The sequence below is a fragment of the Taudactylus pleione genome, unplaced genomic scaffold (genome assembly GCF_031769625.1).
Source record: "Taudactylus pleione unplaced genomic scaffold, aTauple2 ptg000043l, whole genome shotgun sequence".
In the NCBI taxonomy this organism is placed as follows: Eukaryota; Metazoa; Chordata; class Amphibia; order Anura; family Myobatrachidae; genus Taudactylus; species Taudactylus pleione.
In genome coordinates, this window is record NW_028284445.1 from 6,704,928 (window position 1) to 6,723,255 (window position 18,328).

General features: G+C 40.0%; 1 protein-coding gene across 11 annotated transcripts in view; it reads right to left on the reverse strand.

Moving 5' to 3' along the window:
- The window catches only part of NBEA (neurobeachin), a 634,796-nt gene that overhangs the window by 218,827 nt on the left and 397,641 nt on the right, over positions 1-18,328 (reverse strand). For all 11 annotated transcript variants that reach the window (XM_088460223.1, XM_088460224.1, XM_088460216.1 and 8 more), the window contains one exon: positions 4,193-4,317. In XM_088460223.1, the coding sequence (XP_088316349.1) occupies positions 4,193-4,317 (125 nt within the window). The remainder of the gene's footprint in view (positions 1-4,192; positions 4,318-18,328) is intronic.

Here is an 18,328-nt window from a genome sequence, read left to right on the forward strand (position 1 = left end):
ACCTTTGGCCAGTTCCCCTGGCGAGTGCAATTATGGCCAAGAGGTAGCTACGCCCCTGAAAGAACCTATAATTGAATATATCTATATATCTACCCATGATGTACATTAAATCATACCATATTATGTGGGCTTAAGGGCATATCTCTGCTATGTTCAGAAGAGAGTTCGAATATACATAGAAAAATGTCAACATGGTCAAAATGCTGACATGTTCATTATGTTGACATTGTGCATTCCGACAACCAAAATGTCGATGTATAATTTTTCACTTTTTTTTTTAGCCTAATCCAACTCTAAATTTAGTATTAAATTCTATGTCAACATTCTGACTGTCGACAGTCTGACCATGTCAACATTTATGTCTGTCATGTAAACATAACGTCCATGTCATATTTAATATGATAATGTTCACAATTTATTGGATTAAAATTGTGATCACAATTGGCCATAGGACACAAAGCCGCTTCTTTAAAATAAAATAAAATTCTTATATGCTAGTAGCATATACCAAAGTATGTAATCTACCATCAAATCTAGAAGATTGTTCCTTATTGCAGCCTGACCCCCAAACATTGACCATTTGGAAATCATTTCATTAATTTTAAAATTGGTTCAGTCTATCCCCAAATCCTCAGTGACATGACTGACAAGTTGTGCCATTATGCCAAGTTGTTTTATAACCATTTCCCATTACAGACCAAAAATTGGCTCTAATGCAGTGTGCATATTGTACTACAATATTCCGACAAATCCAACGGAGATACTTTGTAACATCTATAAACATTAATATGAAAAAGTTCTTCTACCTTCACAGAATTTAAGATACTACCCTAGCCAGGAGTTTGATTAGTTTTACAATATAAAAACATGTACAGTATTAGAAACATTGTAAACATCTGTCAAGATCACACCTACTCCAGTATACATCATTTAATATAAACCCAAATGCCAAACATGAATTTACAGTAAGCGAGTGAAAATTAAAAAGAAAAACATATTAAGATTGGCCGAAGTTGAGAGGGATAAGAATTTGCCTTGGATCTTCCTGGCTAATTAAAATACAGTAAATCAGGATTTGGACTCAGATAAACTTGAATCACAAATTTATGTTTGTAGTTTAGGCCAAATGTTTTACTCTAGCACTCTGACAAAATGTGCACTATGGGACGCATTCTAAGTTGGGAGCAAATAAAAAAACAGGAGCAATTTGCACCATTGCTAAATCATGTTACAATGCAGGTGGGGCAGATTTAAAATGTGCAGAGAGATTTACAGGCATATTTATTATAAAATGCGGTGTGCCCCCAAATTAAGAATCATTCTCGCTGCATATCGCGGCAAGCAATGCACTGTACACATTAAACCAGTGATAGGCAAACTGATAAACACCAGGAGACCCATTTGGCGCCCTTCTAACCAGGGTCGTAACTAGGGGTGTGCAAGCAGTGCCAACGAACAGTGCGCAGGACCCTGGGTCACGGCCCCAGCATCTGGCTAGCAGGATGCCTGGGATGCCCTGGGCACACACATTGCAACATGTACAGCAGCTCAGAGTGTCCTCAAGACACACCGGGCAGTGCCGTACTTCCCAATTCAGGTGCCCGTCCTGTTACATGACCCTAAATCTAAGCAATATGTTAACTCAATACATTTAATCAAATACATGTATGATATCAGAAGGCACTGTAAACAAAGATACAAGCTATAACAAACAAATATGACAATGAAGCAGGAAGTACAGTAGCTGGGGCCGTAGGTGGTGGCTCAGAGGCACGCATGCAGCCAAGTGGGGAAACTGGTTTCTGATCCCTGCATACGGTATGCACAGTTGGGCAGCCTTCCCTTCTGTAAATTACCTGTGGCCATGGACATGACTTGATCAATGTGCTCCATATCCAAGGCCTCAATCACAGAACTGGCAAGCGAAGCTTAGCAGATACTACACACTGCACTCTGTAGTGTGGTCCTTTGCGGTACATTGTCACACAGTCTGCGTCACAGCTGGTGTAGGAGAGCACTGCCGCATTCAATGTAAATAATCATGACCAGTTATAGAAAGTGATAGTGGCATGAGCAGTGGGGTGTGATAAAAACATTGACAGTAAAAAGGTCGACAATAATTTGGTCAACACCAAAAAAGTTCGACATAAAAAAAGGTCAACATGACAAAAGTTATGGTGCATACACACGGTCAGATTTGGACAATTCCATTCATTTTAATGCAGTCAAAAATCGTTCGTAGTTCAAATCGTTCATCAAATCGTTCAGATCATTCATCTGACACATCTGACCGTGTGTATGAACCTTTAGACACTACACAAGGTCGACAGGTACAAGAGATCGACAGCTTAAAATGGACGACATGGAAATTATCGATTTTTTTTTTACCCTAATCCTCACCCTCTCCTTGGTGTCTAAACCTAACCGTCCCCTTCTACAGCCTAACGATAACCGTCCCCTTCTACAGCCTAACCCTAACCGTCCCCCCTCTACAGCCTAACCATCCCCCTCTACAGCCTAACCCTAACCATCCCCCTCTACAGCCTAACCCTAACCGTCCCCCCTCTACAGCCTAACCCTAACTGTCCCCCCTCTACAGCCTAACCCTAACCATTCCCCTCTACAGCCTAACCCTAACCGTCCCCCCTCTACAGCCTAACCCTAACCGTCCCCCCTCTACAGCCTAACCCTAACCGTCCCCCCTCTACAGCCTAACCCTAACCGTCCCCCCTCTACAGCCTAACCCTAACCATTCCCCTCTACAGCTTAACCCTAACCGTCCCCCCTCTACAGCCTAACCCTAACCGTCCCCCCTCTACAGCCTAACCCTAACCATCCCCTTCTAGAGCCTAGCCCTAAACGTCACCTTCTACAGCCTAGCCCTAACCACCCCCCCTCTACAGCCTAACCCTAACCATCACCTTCTACAGCCTAACCCTAACCGTCCCCTTCTACAACCTAACCCTAACCGTCCCCTTCTACAACCTAACCCTAACCGTCCCCCTCTACAGCCTAACCCTAACCAACAAATAAAGGTCGACCATTTCCATGTCGACCTTTTGAGCATGACAACCTTTTGAACCGGTCAAGCTTTTGACATGTTGGCAACCTTTTGTATGGGACCCTAAGCAGTGAAACCGTTTGAAAGACGGAAGGGGGAGCTGGGGGTTTGCAAAGAGTATACTGATGTGACAAATCCAGGAGACTTAGGGGGAGTTGTATCAAACCTATTAAAGAGTGGAGAAGAGGACAAATGAAGATATCTATAGCAACCAATCATCTTCTACCTATCGTTTTATATAATGTACGGAATAATTGCTAGCTAAGCCTGATTGGTTGATATGGACTTCTCCACTCTTTATGACCTAAGGCAGAGATAAGAAAAGACAAAGATCTGGAGTGTTGGAAATAGTGGTTCGGAAGACCTCCAACAGCACAGGAAGTACTAAATCTAGAGAGTTATGTGCTGCCCTTTAAAGTCCAGCATGCTCATGGCCCACTTACCTAATATCTAAACCAAGCGATATTACTGAACAAACTAGTGCAAATGATTGTGAAGAAGTGTCCACAGCAAAGAAGCATAGCAGTCGGCTAGCAAACATACGCTCTTTCCTTTGGAAGTGCCCATTCAAAACCAAACCCTGCTTTGCAGGACAAATATGATAATTGAAAATGGATATAAATGTACTTTTAAACATGAAATAAAATGCATTTGAAAAAGAAAAATAAAATTAATGAGAATTAATTACCATGAAAAAAAGGCCCTGTCTGCCTCTAGCTCTTTTATTAATCACATTCCAGCACCAGACGCTGAAAGTACATCAAACTGCACCAAATCCTTTTCACATGACAAGCTCATAAATTATTCAACTCATTAGTATCACCAAGAGGAATAGAAATAGCATCAGTGTAAAAGACGCGCTTAAACAGAGAAGGGTCAAGTTAAAGTTTCATATACTGATCTCCATGTGTCCAAACTTCAAAAAGAACACCACATCTGCTTTCTGAAATGTGAAATTAAAAAAAAAAAAGAAAAAACTTTTTTTGTTTTAAGTAATGAAAAAGTACCAAAATTGTAGCATTCTGCTAATTTTCTAAACTAAATCCAAGCAGTAAGAAAAAAAATAAAAATATTCTGAACATACAAAGCGAATTTGAAATGGTAACGGAGAAGGTGGAACATGATACTGACCATATTCAATGGCGGATTTCAGCCGGACATCTGAGTGAGTTGAACCAAATGCGTTGCGTACAAAACGTCTTCTCCGTCGTAGGTCGTCTTCCCAGTAATCCAGTCTCCAGAAATCATGGAGTTGGCTAGAAAATGTAAAAAGATCTTCGTTAGGAGCAACATTTTGCAGTGACACGCAGGTTTGGCTATTGTTTCATAGCTCTCAAGTTAGATACAGTTCGCCATTGTGCAGACTAGTACAAGTGCGAACGTTTCCTACACCTGGTGGTCATTCTGTGGGCAGAACCGGTATTCTTCAGAAAGGAGCCTATTAATTCACACAGAACCAACATCATCATGGCTGTGTCTTGGGAAATGGGTACATTCATATATATTCAAACCGTGTCTCAGTGATTGATAGGTTGTGGTCTTCCAAACTCTAGACCAGCCCACACTTCTATATTGGCACCCATTTTGTCTAGGAAAGCAATGCACTGCAAAGAAATGTCTAGTGATAACTTAACAGCTCCAATTCATTTTATCTGAGAACCAATATACAATCGCGTTAGCAATAGAGTGCAAAATGACCCAGTACTAGATTTATATTTACATGTTAAACATCTTAAAGTAGCCAGTTAGAAATCACTTCTTACACTGCTAAAAAGCATTAATCACAAGCAGCCCATTTACTAATTCTGCATCAAATTACAGATATTAATGACACACAGCTTGCTTTCTCTTACAGTGGTTTTAACACGGCTTGTAAATCAAAGGGCAATCTTACTATAAACAGTTTGCCTTTTAATGACTACGAGTCCCTCAGCTGCCTGGAATTTATAAGCACACAATGTGACACGCATGAATTTGGCGGAACCATGATTAAAATAACGCACTGAAATATTCATTGGAATGATTCCCTACTGCCCCCAGCGAGCTAAGGAAATTGCTATTTTATTCATTATTAATAAGACTGAATTAGAGCTGCAAAAATATTCCAGCAGGCGGTAATTGTTGTGGTGAGTTATTAGTTATTACCCCCACACTAACATGACGGCGAAACGACTTTATAGCTGCTAGTAAAAGCAAGCCATTATAGGGCATGGCCACTTGCAGGGTAAATGGCTTTTGTATTCTTTAATATGAATTGCTTACATATTGAGCAGCTTGTAAATAACACACATTTCTAATAACTGGCAGCAGCAAATGCGGTTATTGTATATTACAGGAAATAATGATGTGAAATAAAAAGAAATAAATCTGGTGAAACCCGTATCACACAGAAGTAGATGACACTACCAAAGACACTCTAACCTCAAATTCCTCTGCTTATGGTTTCTAGTAGAGGGAAAAGCATATTGTAAGTGTAGTTTTTAGGTTGTCCCTCTCTACAAACAAGAGGCAAATTAGGATGTTTGTGAGTCAGCTCTTAGCCTGCACACAGTCTTATTTTGGAGAATATACGCTAGACACAAACCCAAATATGCTACCGTCCAATGATCTCACACCCACCACCTTGTCAGGCTCCCAAGCTACTGTATTGCAAAAGGATAATAACTCGTGGACAATTTGGGCAGATGGATCAATATGTTCCTTCCAGCAGTCAAATTCAATGTTAACTGTATTGAGTGAGGACTTTGGGAAGAGATGAGAGAATGGGCAGTCGTCTGGTAGTTACAAACCTTGTTGGCCTTATGTAGCCTAACTAGCCTTCGCAACATCATCCCTACGTATCCAGACACAATAAGCCAACAAACACTGCAAGACATGCTGCCATATAAATGATATGATTACAGCTATATATGTAACAGAGGTCAGAGAGTGCAGCCGTGGCTTCACTTCAAGTCATTCATTGGAAGCACATTTGCAGATGAACCTCATGAGGCTGAAGAACAGTGACTGATAACTCGGCCACTGTAGAGGTTCTGCACCAGCACACTGCATGCAGTACAGTACAGGACACCAATTATACAGACTGAAAGTCTATCATTTGCATAATTATTGCTAATTCACAGCTTTGCAGTCTACACTGAGTAGCACTGAACATTCCATCTGCATAGTTTGCCAGCTTGGATTGAATTATACTATATTAAACCAGCAGTGGGAGTTCTGAATTAAGTATAAATTACAGGATGCTGTAATGGTATTTTAATTTTATTAATTAACAGGATTTATTTTTAACCTGCTAGTTAATCAAAGTGAATGCTGGGAAAATCCATGTTTTTAAGCTCTGGCTTTTACGTTCTGTCCATATATTATTAGATTTAGTTTTTGTAAATCAATGGACAGTTTGTATTTATGTACCCTGTATTGTATATTTAGCAGTAAGTGGCACTACAAATACCACAGAACATAGAGACCCAGTTAGGAAGTGTTACTCAACATATCAACGTGCACTGAATGCGAAATCAAGGGGCACAGAGTGCTAGCAAAAAATATTTTAAAAATCAAGTTGCATGTCAGTGTAAGCTGGTTTGAATTAAGATGTGGTATTGATATGTTACGCCTGAGTATGCTTGGTGCACACAGAAATGATGAATAGACCTTGCTCATTACCTTCCTATAATCTCTATAGGGACATATTACATATATGCTTTCCATAAGTGCCCAACAGTAAAGGATAATTAATGCATATAAGACTCGTGTGACTTCCACAAGTAAAATGTTATTTATAAAATAATAACCTTAATGGTTTTGGTGTCAGTGAGTCTGAGTTTCACCAGTAATTGATCCTTACCCATTAATTTACACCACATATCAAACCACTGGTGAAACATGCAGCAATTTACTAATCACTCTCATCAGTCAGACTTTTTTTTTTTTGGCAAATACATGGAATCCAGTGGAAGGAAATGCTTTACTTTCAGCTGAAAGATAAAAGTCATGACACTGAGAGTACATTAAGAAAATATATCTAATTGCAATTCCCAAAGCCAAAAAGCTCAGTTTAAACCTGACACTACTACAGACCGCAAACTGTGGCTACGTCCCAGGTGTTGATATGGCCAAATACCTTCCCATGAAATGGAATAGAACATTTAAAGACAAGATCATTTTTCAGTCGGCTCTATGACAATTATTCTAGGATTCTCATAGCTCACCCCTTATAACTTATGTGTTACATTCAAATAAACAGTATTACTAGATAAATTTAAAGGTGGAAAATAAGATGTATTTTATATAAACATTAATTTAAATATTCATCTTATTTAATTATATTTAAAAAAAAAATGAAAATAATTTAACGCTACAGTTACTTGACATTTATATTTTCCGTAGACGACAAAGGTTTATTTAGAAAGGCATCTTTAATGCAAATGGGATCTATCATGGTTTTCTTTACATAACTTTTTATCGTGTACTTAATTAAGTTCGCAGACTTCTTTTTAGAAAAATCTATTACTATTTTTTAGCATAACTGAATTAAAAAAGGATTTCCTTAATTAAATGATTATGCTGCATAGAGTACTGCAATTGAATGGAATAACTTCTGAAATTGCCTTTTTAAACCTCAGAAGCACACTGTTGGCTCTCTGATAGAATGGGAATAACTAGTAATATCTCCAAGCATGGAAAAACTGCACTGCAATGATTGTTTCTATGCCAAGATCAGTAGTTCACTACATCACTACCAATTAGCAGCAACAGTGTGTTTTTGTGGTTTAAACAACTACAGGCAGAAGTCCAGTTCCCAGTGCAGGTTGAGAATCCCTTATGCGAAATGCTTGGGACCTGAAGAGTTTCAGATTTTGGAATATTTGCATATACATAATGATATCTTGGGGATGGGTCTAAACATGAAATTCATAACCTTATACACATAATAGCCTTGAAGGTGATATTATACAATAATTTTATTAATTTGTGCATGAAACAAAGTTTGTAGCATACTTGCCTACTTTTGAAAAAGTATTTCAGGGAGAGTGTGAAAGCAGCACCTATGAGCGCGGCAGTAAAGTGGGCGTGTCCTGCTACATCTGAGAGGCGTGTCCTATAACTGACTTACATCCACATGTAAACCAGCCCAAAAGCTGTTAGTAAGATCTACTTGTTGATTAAAACACACTGATACTTCTCAGAAAATGCATTTAGCCATAGGGATCATTGTGCCTTATAACCAATGCAGGGAAATGATACTAATGATCCCATTTGAATGTATATATCTCTGTTTTTTCTTTTATATAACAGTGTCATAATGGGGGTAATGTGAAATGAGGGAGATTGGTAGACTCTTCAGGGAGCTTGCTGCTATTTCAGGTAGTCTCCCTGACAATGAGGGAGAGTGGGCAAGTATGGTTTGTAGGGATGGCGCTCAAAGTTTTGGATTTCGGAGCATTTCGGATTAGGGATGCTTAACCTGTATTAGGATTGTAGTACTGAGTCCTAGATTAATGATTATAAGGATCTAGCAGCTCTAGAACCTACAGAGAGAGCTGCAGCTATCTTCAGGGTTCTTCTTACCTAACACTGAATAATGCTGATTCAATTAGGGGCGATGTGCTGCAGATCTGCACATCCTGCAATGGTTGGCGAGCACATATTTGCTCATTGAATTTCTGCTGCAAATATTTAGCATGAAAGTGCCAAAGGGCCCTTAACCACTCATATTTAAATGCTCTACCTGACTTCTTTTATCAATTTAAGTGCAATCCAAGCATGTAAAAACAAAATCCATCTTATTCTGTGTGTTCATACTTATTTGTACTGATGCTTGAGCCTGCATTTCTGTATTTTTGTTTTGGGTGCTGAGCATACTATTTCAGTGGACTGAAAGCATGTCTCTACACGGGATGAAGTTCGTTTGCCGACGGACATGATGCCGGCTGTTGAAATTGCGGCATCGGAATCTCGATTTGGGACTAAACATAGGCATCTAAATCCCGACGCTAGTTTAGATACCGGCGCCGGAATCCAGACAGCCGCCACCCCGTACGTAAGCATAGCGGCGCGGCGTAGGTGTTAGCCGCAGGGGGTGGGTGGGTATGGAGGGATTTGGTTTGGGCTCCGTGGGGGTTAGGCACTAAGGAGGGGGGTTAGGTTTAGGCAATAACAGGGGGGGGATTGGTTAGGGTGTGGAGAGTTAGGGTACAAAAAGCAAGGAGGGAGGGTTAGGGTTAGAGGCAGAAGGGGGGAGGGTTAGGATACGTATGTACCCCCCTGTCGGGATACTGAGCATCAGGATGCAGCTGTCGGTATTTTGACAGCTGGCATCCCAACTGCCGGTATTTCATACCCAACCCCTCTACACTGGTACAGTCCATCCAATTCTATGGGAGTGCTTTGTGTGGATATCTACTAAAAGAGTTGTGCTGTATTTTTACTACCCATATTGTTGTAAAATTAATTACTAAAGGCGGTGAAACTCCACTGAAATGAAAAGAACATGAAAATGAATGGGCCATTGACATTAATGGTGCTTCACAGCATTATTTATTTTTTCAATCATCAATATTGATTCACTCAATTTACTGGTCCTTGAGATTCTACTCACTGCAAGCCAAACACATCTGCAGCTAGTATAGAAGAACACTTCTGATTGGCTCAGGCGTGCTTCTTAATTCATTTCATCCATTCTGTGGTGGGCTTCCTAGAGGAATAGTTCCCATCATAAATGGTGTATTTTTATTTATTTATTCTTTTCATCTTTCTCATGTATTAGGATTTAAATAAAACCAACTGTGGATAACAATAATTTCACTGCATCACAGGTGTCTCTCGCAATGCTGGAAGCACTAGGTCTGGTTACAGAATCTGGAGAGAGGATGCCTGTTTTTGTCTATTTTATGTATGGTGCCATTCATTTCTATAGCTCATCCATCCAATGGTGGGTTTCATGTAGCACACATATTGGAAACCTCATTGAAATTAATGGTAAAGCTCCATACTACATGCAGTCTGGACACATACAGCGCATATCAATTGTAGGTGACCCACAATATGATCCACAAGCGGGAAAACATATCACTTATTTGTTTTTGCAGCTTCATTTTTTTTTACCTAAGGCAAGATAAGGCAACGAGCCATTTGTACCTAGATTAAGTCTGCAGCAATTTCATACAGATCTCTTGCACCCAGTACACATGGCTGGTGCATATATGTGCGGATAGTGATAATGGGCACTCTCGCACGTGGATCTATAGGGACAGCGCAGCCACATAGATCTGGCGGAGACTGTCACTGTATATTATTCAGACAGAAGTCGGCAGCTTTGCCTGTGACTCAATCAACACTTAAAAATTGTAGGCGATGAAAAAAAAAAAGGTACAAACAAGTCTTATATCTACTGTAATGTCCTTTGAAATGAATCATTTAATTTACCATAAATGCATCAATGTATTAATAAAAAAAAATACCAGCCAAAAAGTGCTTTGGTGGGACCTGCAAATGAGCACTGCGTGTTTCATGTACATGTCCATTTTATGACATCACCCTATGTAAGACTGGAGGAACAAGGTCGTCTTTATTATCCAAAAAGGCTCAGAAGTGCAGTGTCATCATTTAATGTGATGAAATACCGTGTTAGATGCTCAGTCATGCTCTATGTAGCACAGTATATGGAAAAACACATATAACGGCACAAAAGGGGCAAACACAACTCACAATTGTCACTGCATGCAGCCAGATGCTGCTACTGTTCATTATGGATCAATAAAAGGTGATTTATCTCCATTGAAAATACATAGGATCCATTGTAGCATACTTAATGCATATCAACACTGTAGTAGTAGTCAAAAGACCGAGGTTAGTAAGAGCTATACATTTTACATCCACACAAAACATTCATGTACATAAATATCATCACTATTAAGGCAGGACGTCTATGGGGTAAGCGCAAATAGATTTACAGCTAATGTTTAACTGCTCACATATCAGTAGCTTAATCAACTTCATATTTCTGCTGTGAAGAAAGACATTTTTAAAGTATTATAACCAGCGACACAGGAACATGACGAGACACAAAAGGTCAGGGCTCACAAGCCAGTGATCCTAAATCCAGGGTCTTGACCTTCAACAAAGGTCCTTTTCAATCCATCTACAGAACAATTTTACACTCTAGAACAATTTACTTATAGTAATAGGGTATGCTCATGAACACAGCAGGGGTTTTACTATGTTAGTAGTGATTTAATAAAAACAATACAAAAAAACAGCAAGAGAACTAAACTGAAAAAATAGGTGGACATGGAATTGTATCATTTGGTACTAAGGAAAGAAATGAAAATAAAGAAACCTACATTAAACGTCTAACTGAAAAATATACTAAATATTCAACCAATATTCACTTTTTGTAAATGATTTTAGTCTAAAGGTGCCTACACACGGCAATATTTTACCCGATCAGGCCGATTCCGAAGCAATCGGAATGACAGATCGTATAAAATATGCCCAAATTGTGAGTCCCCACTCATGATCACGATGCGCGTCCCTGCAGGTCGCACATCGCATCTTCAGATCTGCTGTACTGTAGGGCAGATCTGACAATCTCAAGTCACGATGCACTGGATAGTTTAGGAGGCAATTTGTGTCAAATTGGCAGCTTTTTCAGACCAAATCGTGCCCATGACTGCCGGGCAGCTCTCGGGGAGAGTTCAGGGGGAAATCGTACACATCGTGGGATTGTGAGCACATCGCTGTGTATGTAGGCACCTTTAGGCTTGTATGCCAATGTCAATGGATGTTTATTTCTAGTTTTTCAAGAAAAGACAAATAACATGTGAGCCATAGATGACACTGGTACCTTACAGATTTAGGCATTTTGTGACGGCAGATTAAACCAGGAAAAAGGAGTCATAATTTCCATAATGTATTGTGGAAATATAATGCATTATAAATATTTCAATTATTCGGTTTTCAGTACAATTGTCACTGAAGGAATTATGCAACCGGGAAGTGGTATTTTATCTCTGTATATTTTAATTTGTGGGTTCCTTGAAAATTAAGAGACAAACAGGTTATATAATACAACTCGGCCAAAGCCTTACTTTATAGCTTCAGTATTTATTCTAATGCTGTCTTTCTGTTAACTGTTTTTGCCCACTTTTCCAATTTCACTGATCATGTCCGATAAATAATATCAGATCATCTTCAAGGCTCTCAAAAATCGGGTTAGCCAATGAATGCATAGGTAGGAGAGTTGAACAGCTAGATGTTGCCAAAGTAACAACATGATCTTGTCACTAAGCCTGAGCACTACGACTACAACATGTGTGTTGCTTTGTTGTTAATGCAATGTACACTTCCAAAAAAATGATTAAATGGTGTCTAGATAAAACCACATTCTATTAAGCTTCCACCCCTTGGATTGATCCAATAACAATTTCCTGAACAATTCGCTGATCGATCTGTCGAAGCTGAATAATTGGCTGAGACAAGTTCAGTTTAAGATTTAATCGCGACGACGCCATCTTGCGATTGGCCGCAAGACACCATCTTGAAAATGAGGTCGCAAGATGCCATTTTGCGAATGGCCACCTAAGCGCCATTTTAAATAAACTCACATTTTAGTACATGTGGCGATAATACTATCAGCACCATGCGATTGCATCTTTCACCATTTCTCATACACTCATTAATACACACAATTGCGCTGTTAACTAGTCGCATATTAGCGAATGCATAGGACGCTGTTTTATTAGCTTTATGCGCACGCATCTGCCAAGTTAACTAGCGTCATTATATCAAACCCCGAATACTCACACATTACATATTCACACATAAGGTTTAATAAGCTTTAAAGTATATGATTTAAGTTGGTTCAGTTAGTTTAAATGCTGAGAAATAAAGATATTTGGTAACTAAGGTTTTATACATGCTAAACAAGTCGTGTTTGGTTTCGTACTGATACGTACTCTTTTTACAGTATTCCGGTGTTATCGGTGGGGAGATCGCATCATGCATTCTCTAGTTATGGATCGCAGAGCCTACAAGCAACAAAATGTATATTTCATGAACAACTGTTAGGATGTTGCAGGGGGCGGGAAGGGAAAGATCCCCAGCTGTCAGAGGCAGGGAGAGTCTATTTGAACCAGCCTGTTAAATGCTCTGTAACAGATGTTTCTCCCCTGGGAACCAATGACATCAGCAACAAACCTCTCTATTGTCCTGTTTATTCGGGGGGGGGGGTATAAAAATGTGTGTTCAAACGCTGGGTACTTAGTCTTCGTGCTGAATGCTGAATGACGAGGGGTCTCTTGCTGATGCCTATCTTAGGGTCCGGAAGCACTGCGTATGTATACTGTACTTGGGTCTGTATAATTCCTTTTGCGCCTAAATTGTGTCTGGATCAATTGCGTGTAACTGTCTGAACTTTTACATGAATAACACGTGCTTTGGAACCACAGATTCCAGGTCTAAGTCTTTATTTACTGTATGACTATGTACGCAAATTAGCGTCATCCTTAGAGGTTTATAGGAAGGATTTTAGAAGGTACAGGCAGGGGTATATAGAGGTTCTGATCCAGTATCATTAGATCCCACAAACCATGGTTGCTTCAATGATTGCGAAACTCATATGCATTTCACTGTTCAATGTTTTCCTTACAGCAGGCTTATTAAATGGTCATTACACAATATAGAGATTCTTGTAGGTCCTTACTAGCTGTTACTCTGATGTTCTTTGTGACGGGACGACCAAGATATGTAAATGTAACAATGATTTTTTTTTTACATTTATGCACTATTTAGCAAGACTGCAAAACATTGGAGGTCAACATCTTTATCAATGGTTCAAGAATGCTTTCCAGACTCATGAGCCTTGACCACTTATTTTGCAAGCTTCCCAGAAACCTTTTCTGACCTAAGGCAGGATGTGCCCCTGCATCATGACCACCACACACTTATGATGGCAACCACAGTCTTTATAGAGAAAGGTCCTTTAACCTCCCTTCAGGTTTTCATATTTATTTGAGCAGTAAAAAAGAAACAAAAAAACCCCCATCACTTGATAGTGTCTGGCACAGTGGCGGAATTAGCGGCGGTGCAGCCGGTGGCTTGCACCGGGGCCAGCTGTGGTGCAGGGGCTCATAGCTGCCATTGCACACGCCGCTAGTGTCTCCCGCGCCCCACAAGTGTAGTGTGGACCGCAGTGAGAGCGGTCAGCACTACACAGTAACAATCACACAACCGCCAGCAGTGGCTGTGTATTTGTTACAGCAGACAATGAGAGTCAGACAGACTCATTGGCTGCTGTGTCCACGGAGGTAGCCGGCTGGAGCTCACTCATGAGCTCCGCCTTCCGGCTCCCCCCCTGCAGCGTGTGATGGGAGAGACGTCATGACGTCTCTCCCATCGTACAGAAGAGCGAGCCAGAAGGAGCAGGCAGCAGCAGTGGCTGGAATTCAGGTAAGTTGTGTTTTTTTATTCTGTGAGAGTAAGGGGGCATGGGAACTGGCACAGCATAGGGGGTACTACTGGGGGCACTATATGGGGGGAGTGGCCGCTACTGGGGGCACTGTATAGGGGGGGATTACTACTGGGGGCAATGCATGGGGGGGATTACTACTGGGGGCACTGCATGGGAGGACTACTACTGGTGACCATATCGTTCAGTGTAGGCACTACAGGGGATCAGGAACGACTGTGCGATTATGATGGTAATTGTATTCCAAGGGTCTATATGGGCCTTGGAATACTGCCATCCTTCACTCACCAACATGCTTCAGCTCTATATGAGCCTTTGATAAAGGCTCATAAAGAGCCAAAGCATGTTGGTGAGCGAAGGATGGCAGTAATCCAGGTGGAGTAAGCTGATGACTGGTTGATATACAGAACCTGAAGTATTTCCAGTGCCTATATCTGGGAGGTTGCTGGTAAAGCTCTTCATATGCTTGTTAGGGTGTGTTATGTTAGCACCCCATTCATTCTGATACGCTGCTCTGCTTGTTAGTATGGAGGCTATTTTATGGATGTTTTAAACTACTTGTATTAATAAACAATACTTCACTATATACACCCTTATTCTCTTATTTATATATTCATACGGAAAAGAAAAGGTGGATTATATTTCAGAGATCACACCAGGAACAATTAAGAAGGACAAAGGTGGAGAAAATGAGAAGAAAGAAAGTCCTCCCGTTTCAAAGAACACTGCGTCGGAGGTCTAATTTCTAAAGAAAGAAGAGTTTGGACTTTACCTTGGAGTCTTGACACCCCGGAGGGTGCGCACAATTGCAAATACTTTTCTCTTAATAGGACTACTAGGGGTGTGTGACCACCTCATTGCATTTGGTGCTGCACCACTGAGTTGAAGCGCAAGTTTCTCAGCAATTTCTATTTTTGCCTTTAAATATATTGTACTGGTTAATTAAATTTGATGTTTTACGTATGTTCAATGCATGATGAATACAAATGGCCGAACATGGGTTATACAACAATGTTATACTTGTAATTTAGGTCTTCCCAGCTTTGAAGGATACTATTTAACATTATATAACAAAGACAGTCAGGAGAAAATAGAGAACCACTGGAATCTACAAAAAAAAAGTGATGGGCATGCAGGAAAGGCAATATAGGACAAACTGATGCCACAGTTAAGCACCTTAGTTCATATCTAGTGCAGATATTCCTTGGCCACAAATTCAAACACTGGTACAGTAGTAGGCAATCCGTAGGAGACAGAGAAGACTACTTTCACAAACCGAGACAAAGTGGTTCAAAAAATTTGGAGCACCAGATGGCCTTAATACAGACACAGACTTATAGAGTTCCTCAGTATCTCATCGTTTTCATCATAAATGAAAACATCTACAAAACAACTTCTTTATATATATATATATATATATATATACATACACACACACACACACACACACTTGCATACATATACACATATATACATACACATTGTTGTAATCATAACGGTGTGGCAACCAGTATTCCTTAAGGTGCCCATCCACTACAAGATGCGGGGACGACGGCACAATTACGACATCATAATCGTGCCGTCGTCCCCCTAGGGGTGAAGTGCATACACTGAACGTTCAGACATTCAGTGTATGCAGATCAATCATCCCCGAACATGGCAACCTGACAGCGGTTGTCAGGTTGACCGTCATGTTCGGGCGATGATGGATGTTAAAAACGACCAGTGGGCACATGCATCGCTGGTCGTTTTTAACATTTCACTGCCCGATTTGCGGATGATTTGCAAGCGATTGCACGATAACGACGTCGTTATCGTGCAATCGCCTGTCAAAATCGTCTAGAGGATGGGCAGCATTAGTTTGCTTTTCTATAACAATTCATTGCCTCTTATTATTATAACACATACACACATGAGGTGGCTATTAATAAAGAAGACTGTATTTGTAAAAATGAACCAAACTGTATAAGTTAAGTTAAAAGGAGTGAGGAAACATTGACCTTGGAATATCCCAAAACGGTTTTGCAAGTTTCACCCCTCTCACACGGATAGTTTGGTGTCACACAGCGTTCAAAGTAGATGTGTTTTTCCCGTGCATCGTAAAAATGCAAAAAGTTCAAAAGTAGAGGAACATGTTCACTTAAAAGTTTTAGTTGAACAAATGGCCACCGAATCTTTCTGTAAGCTAACCAAGGCTTATGGGGCAAATTGTATGTCATGTGCACGTGTGTGAGTGGCACAAAAAATGTAGTGATGGTCGTTAGGATGTCAAAGACTACGAATGTTCGCGAAGGCCTTGCATATCAAAAACAAATGAAAATGTGGAAAAATTTTAACAAAATTGTTCGAATTGACAGTCAACTCAGCATCCGAACGACGAATCAGCAGGGATCCAGTCAATATCCCGCCGGAATCCCGACATCTGTCAGAAATGAATCCCGGCGCCGGCATCCTGATTAAGTACTGGGCTGGGGGAAGGGCTAAGGTTAGGCACTAAGGGGGGCGGGGGGGGGGGTTGGTTTAGGGTGCGGGGAGAGGAAAGTTAGGTTTAGGCACCGGGGAGGGAGAGTTAGGGTTCGGGGTAGGGCTAGGATACTGACTGACAAGTGTGACTTGTGACGTGGCAAATAATTTGCACTACGCTGACATTTCTATATGTAACGTCAGTGCAGTGTGACATTTGGCTACGTGTCAGTGCCAGGCAGTGCTGGGCGGACCACCGGAGAAATTAACTTGAAGTGAATACTGCTCTACTTTTTAGTCACTGGTACATTCCTTACCTAAATATATCACTTTACACCCACTTTACTGCCTTTAACTTATGTTTTTGTTTTCATTTTCCACACAACATAAAATTCATCATAAACAGTGATAAGTATTTCTCAACAATTCCATAGATGAACAAACTTGTAGTAGCACCAGGATTCTAAAACACTGTAAAATCGCTCTCAGATTTAGTGCATAAGTGAAAAAAATAAATAAAACTAAATATTGCTTGGAACGTATGGTTCATATTACCCTTTAACAGAAACAGTTCTCCGACAGGTCCACACATTTTTATCAATAAAGACAGTCAATGCTGGAGTAATGTGTTCTGTATTAACAGATTTGTGTGTTATTTTTGTACAAGTTTCAATCAATCCATTATCATTAAGCTGCAATCAACTTTAGGTAAAGTTAATTCAGGAATATAGCAAGTTTTTACAATGTTTACAAACTGTCAATCCTACATATACAGACAGCTACAGGTGTTTCTCTGTATTTTGTTTGCAAGAGAAATACACTGATATAGCTTGTATCCTACTAGTATTTGTGTGCTACCCAAGTATGGTCTTAAACGGTGAAATTCTTACAAATATTAGGTTATTTTGTAATATACACAGAACTATTGTACTACATGTACTTTGGAACAATATTATGTGTCATTGCATGTTTCACAAGTAGAAAACATTAAATTAGGTTTTTGTATAAAATCCAATAAACATCTATTATAATCCTTTAAAAAAGTTCCATGAGAGTTCTCCAGGAACAAACTAATCTCTTGATAATTATCATAAATACCTATACTCAAAGCACAGACCATTTAAAGCAGGGAGACTGTTTTCAATCAAGCTGGTTGAGGTTTCCTAACCTTTGGAGCAATCGGCTACAATTATCCATCCAGCTAATAACTGAAATGCAACAAAAAAGGAAAATTACTTTCCCAATAAAACATCATGAACAGCCTTTAAACATCAGCAATTTCCAATCTGGGCACTAAAGAAGTTTCAATGAGTGTATTTGTCAGTGACTAAATTCAA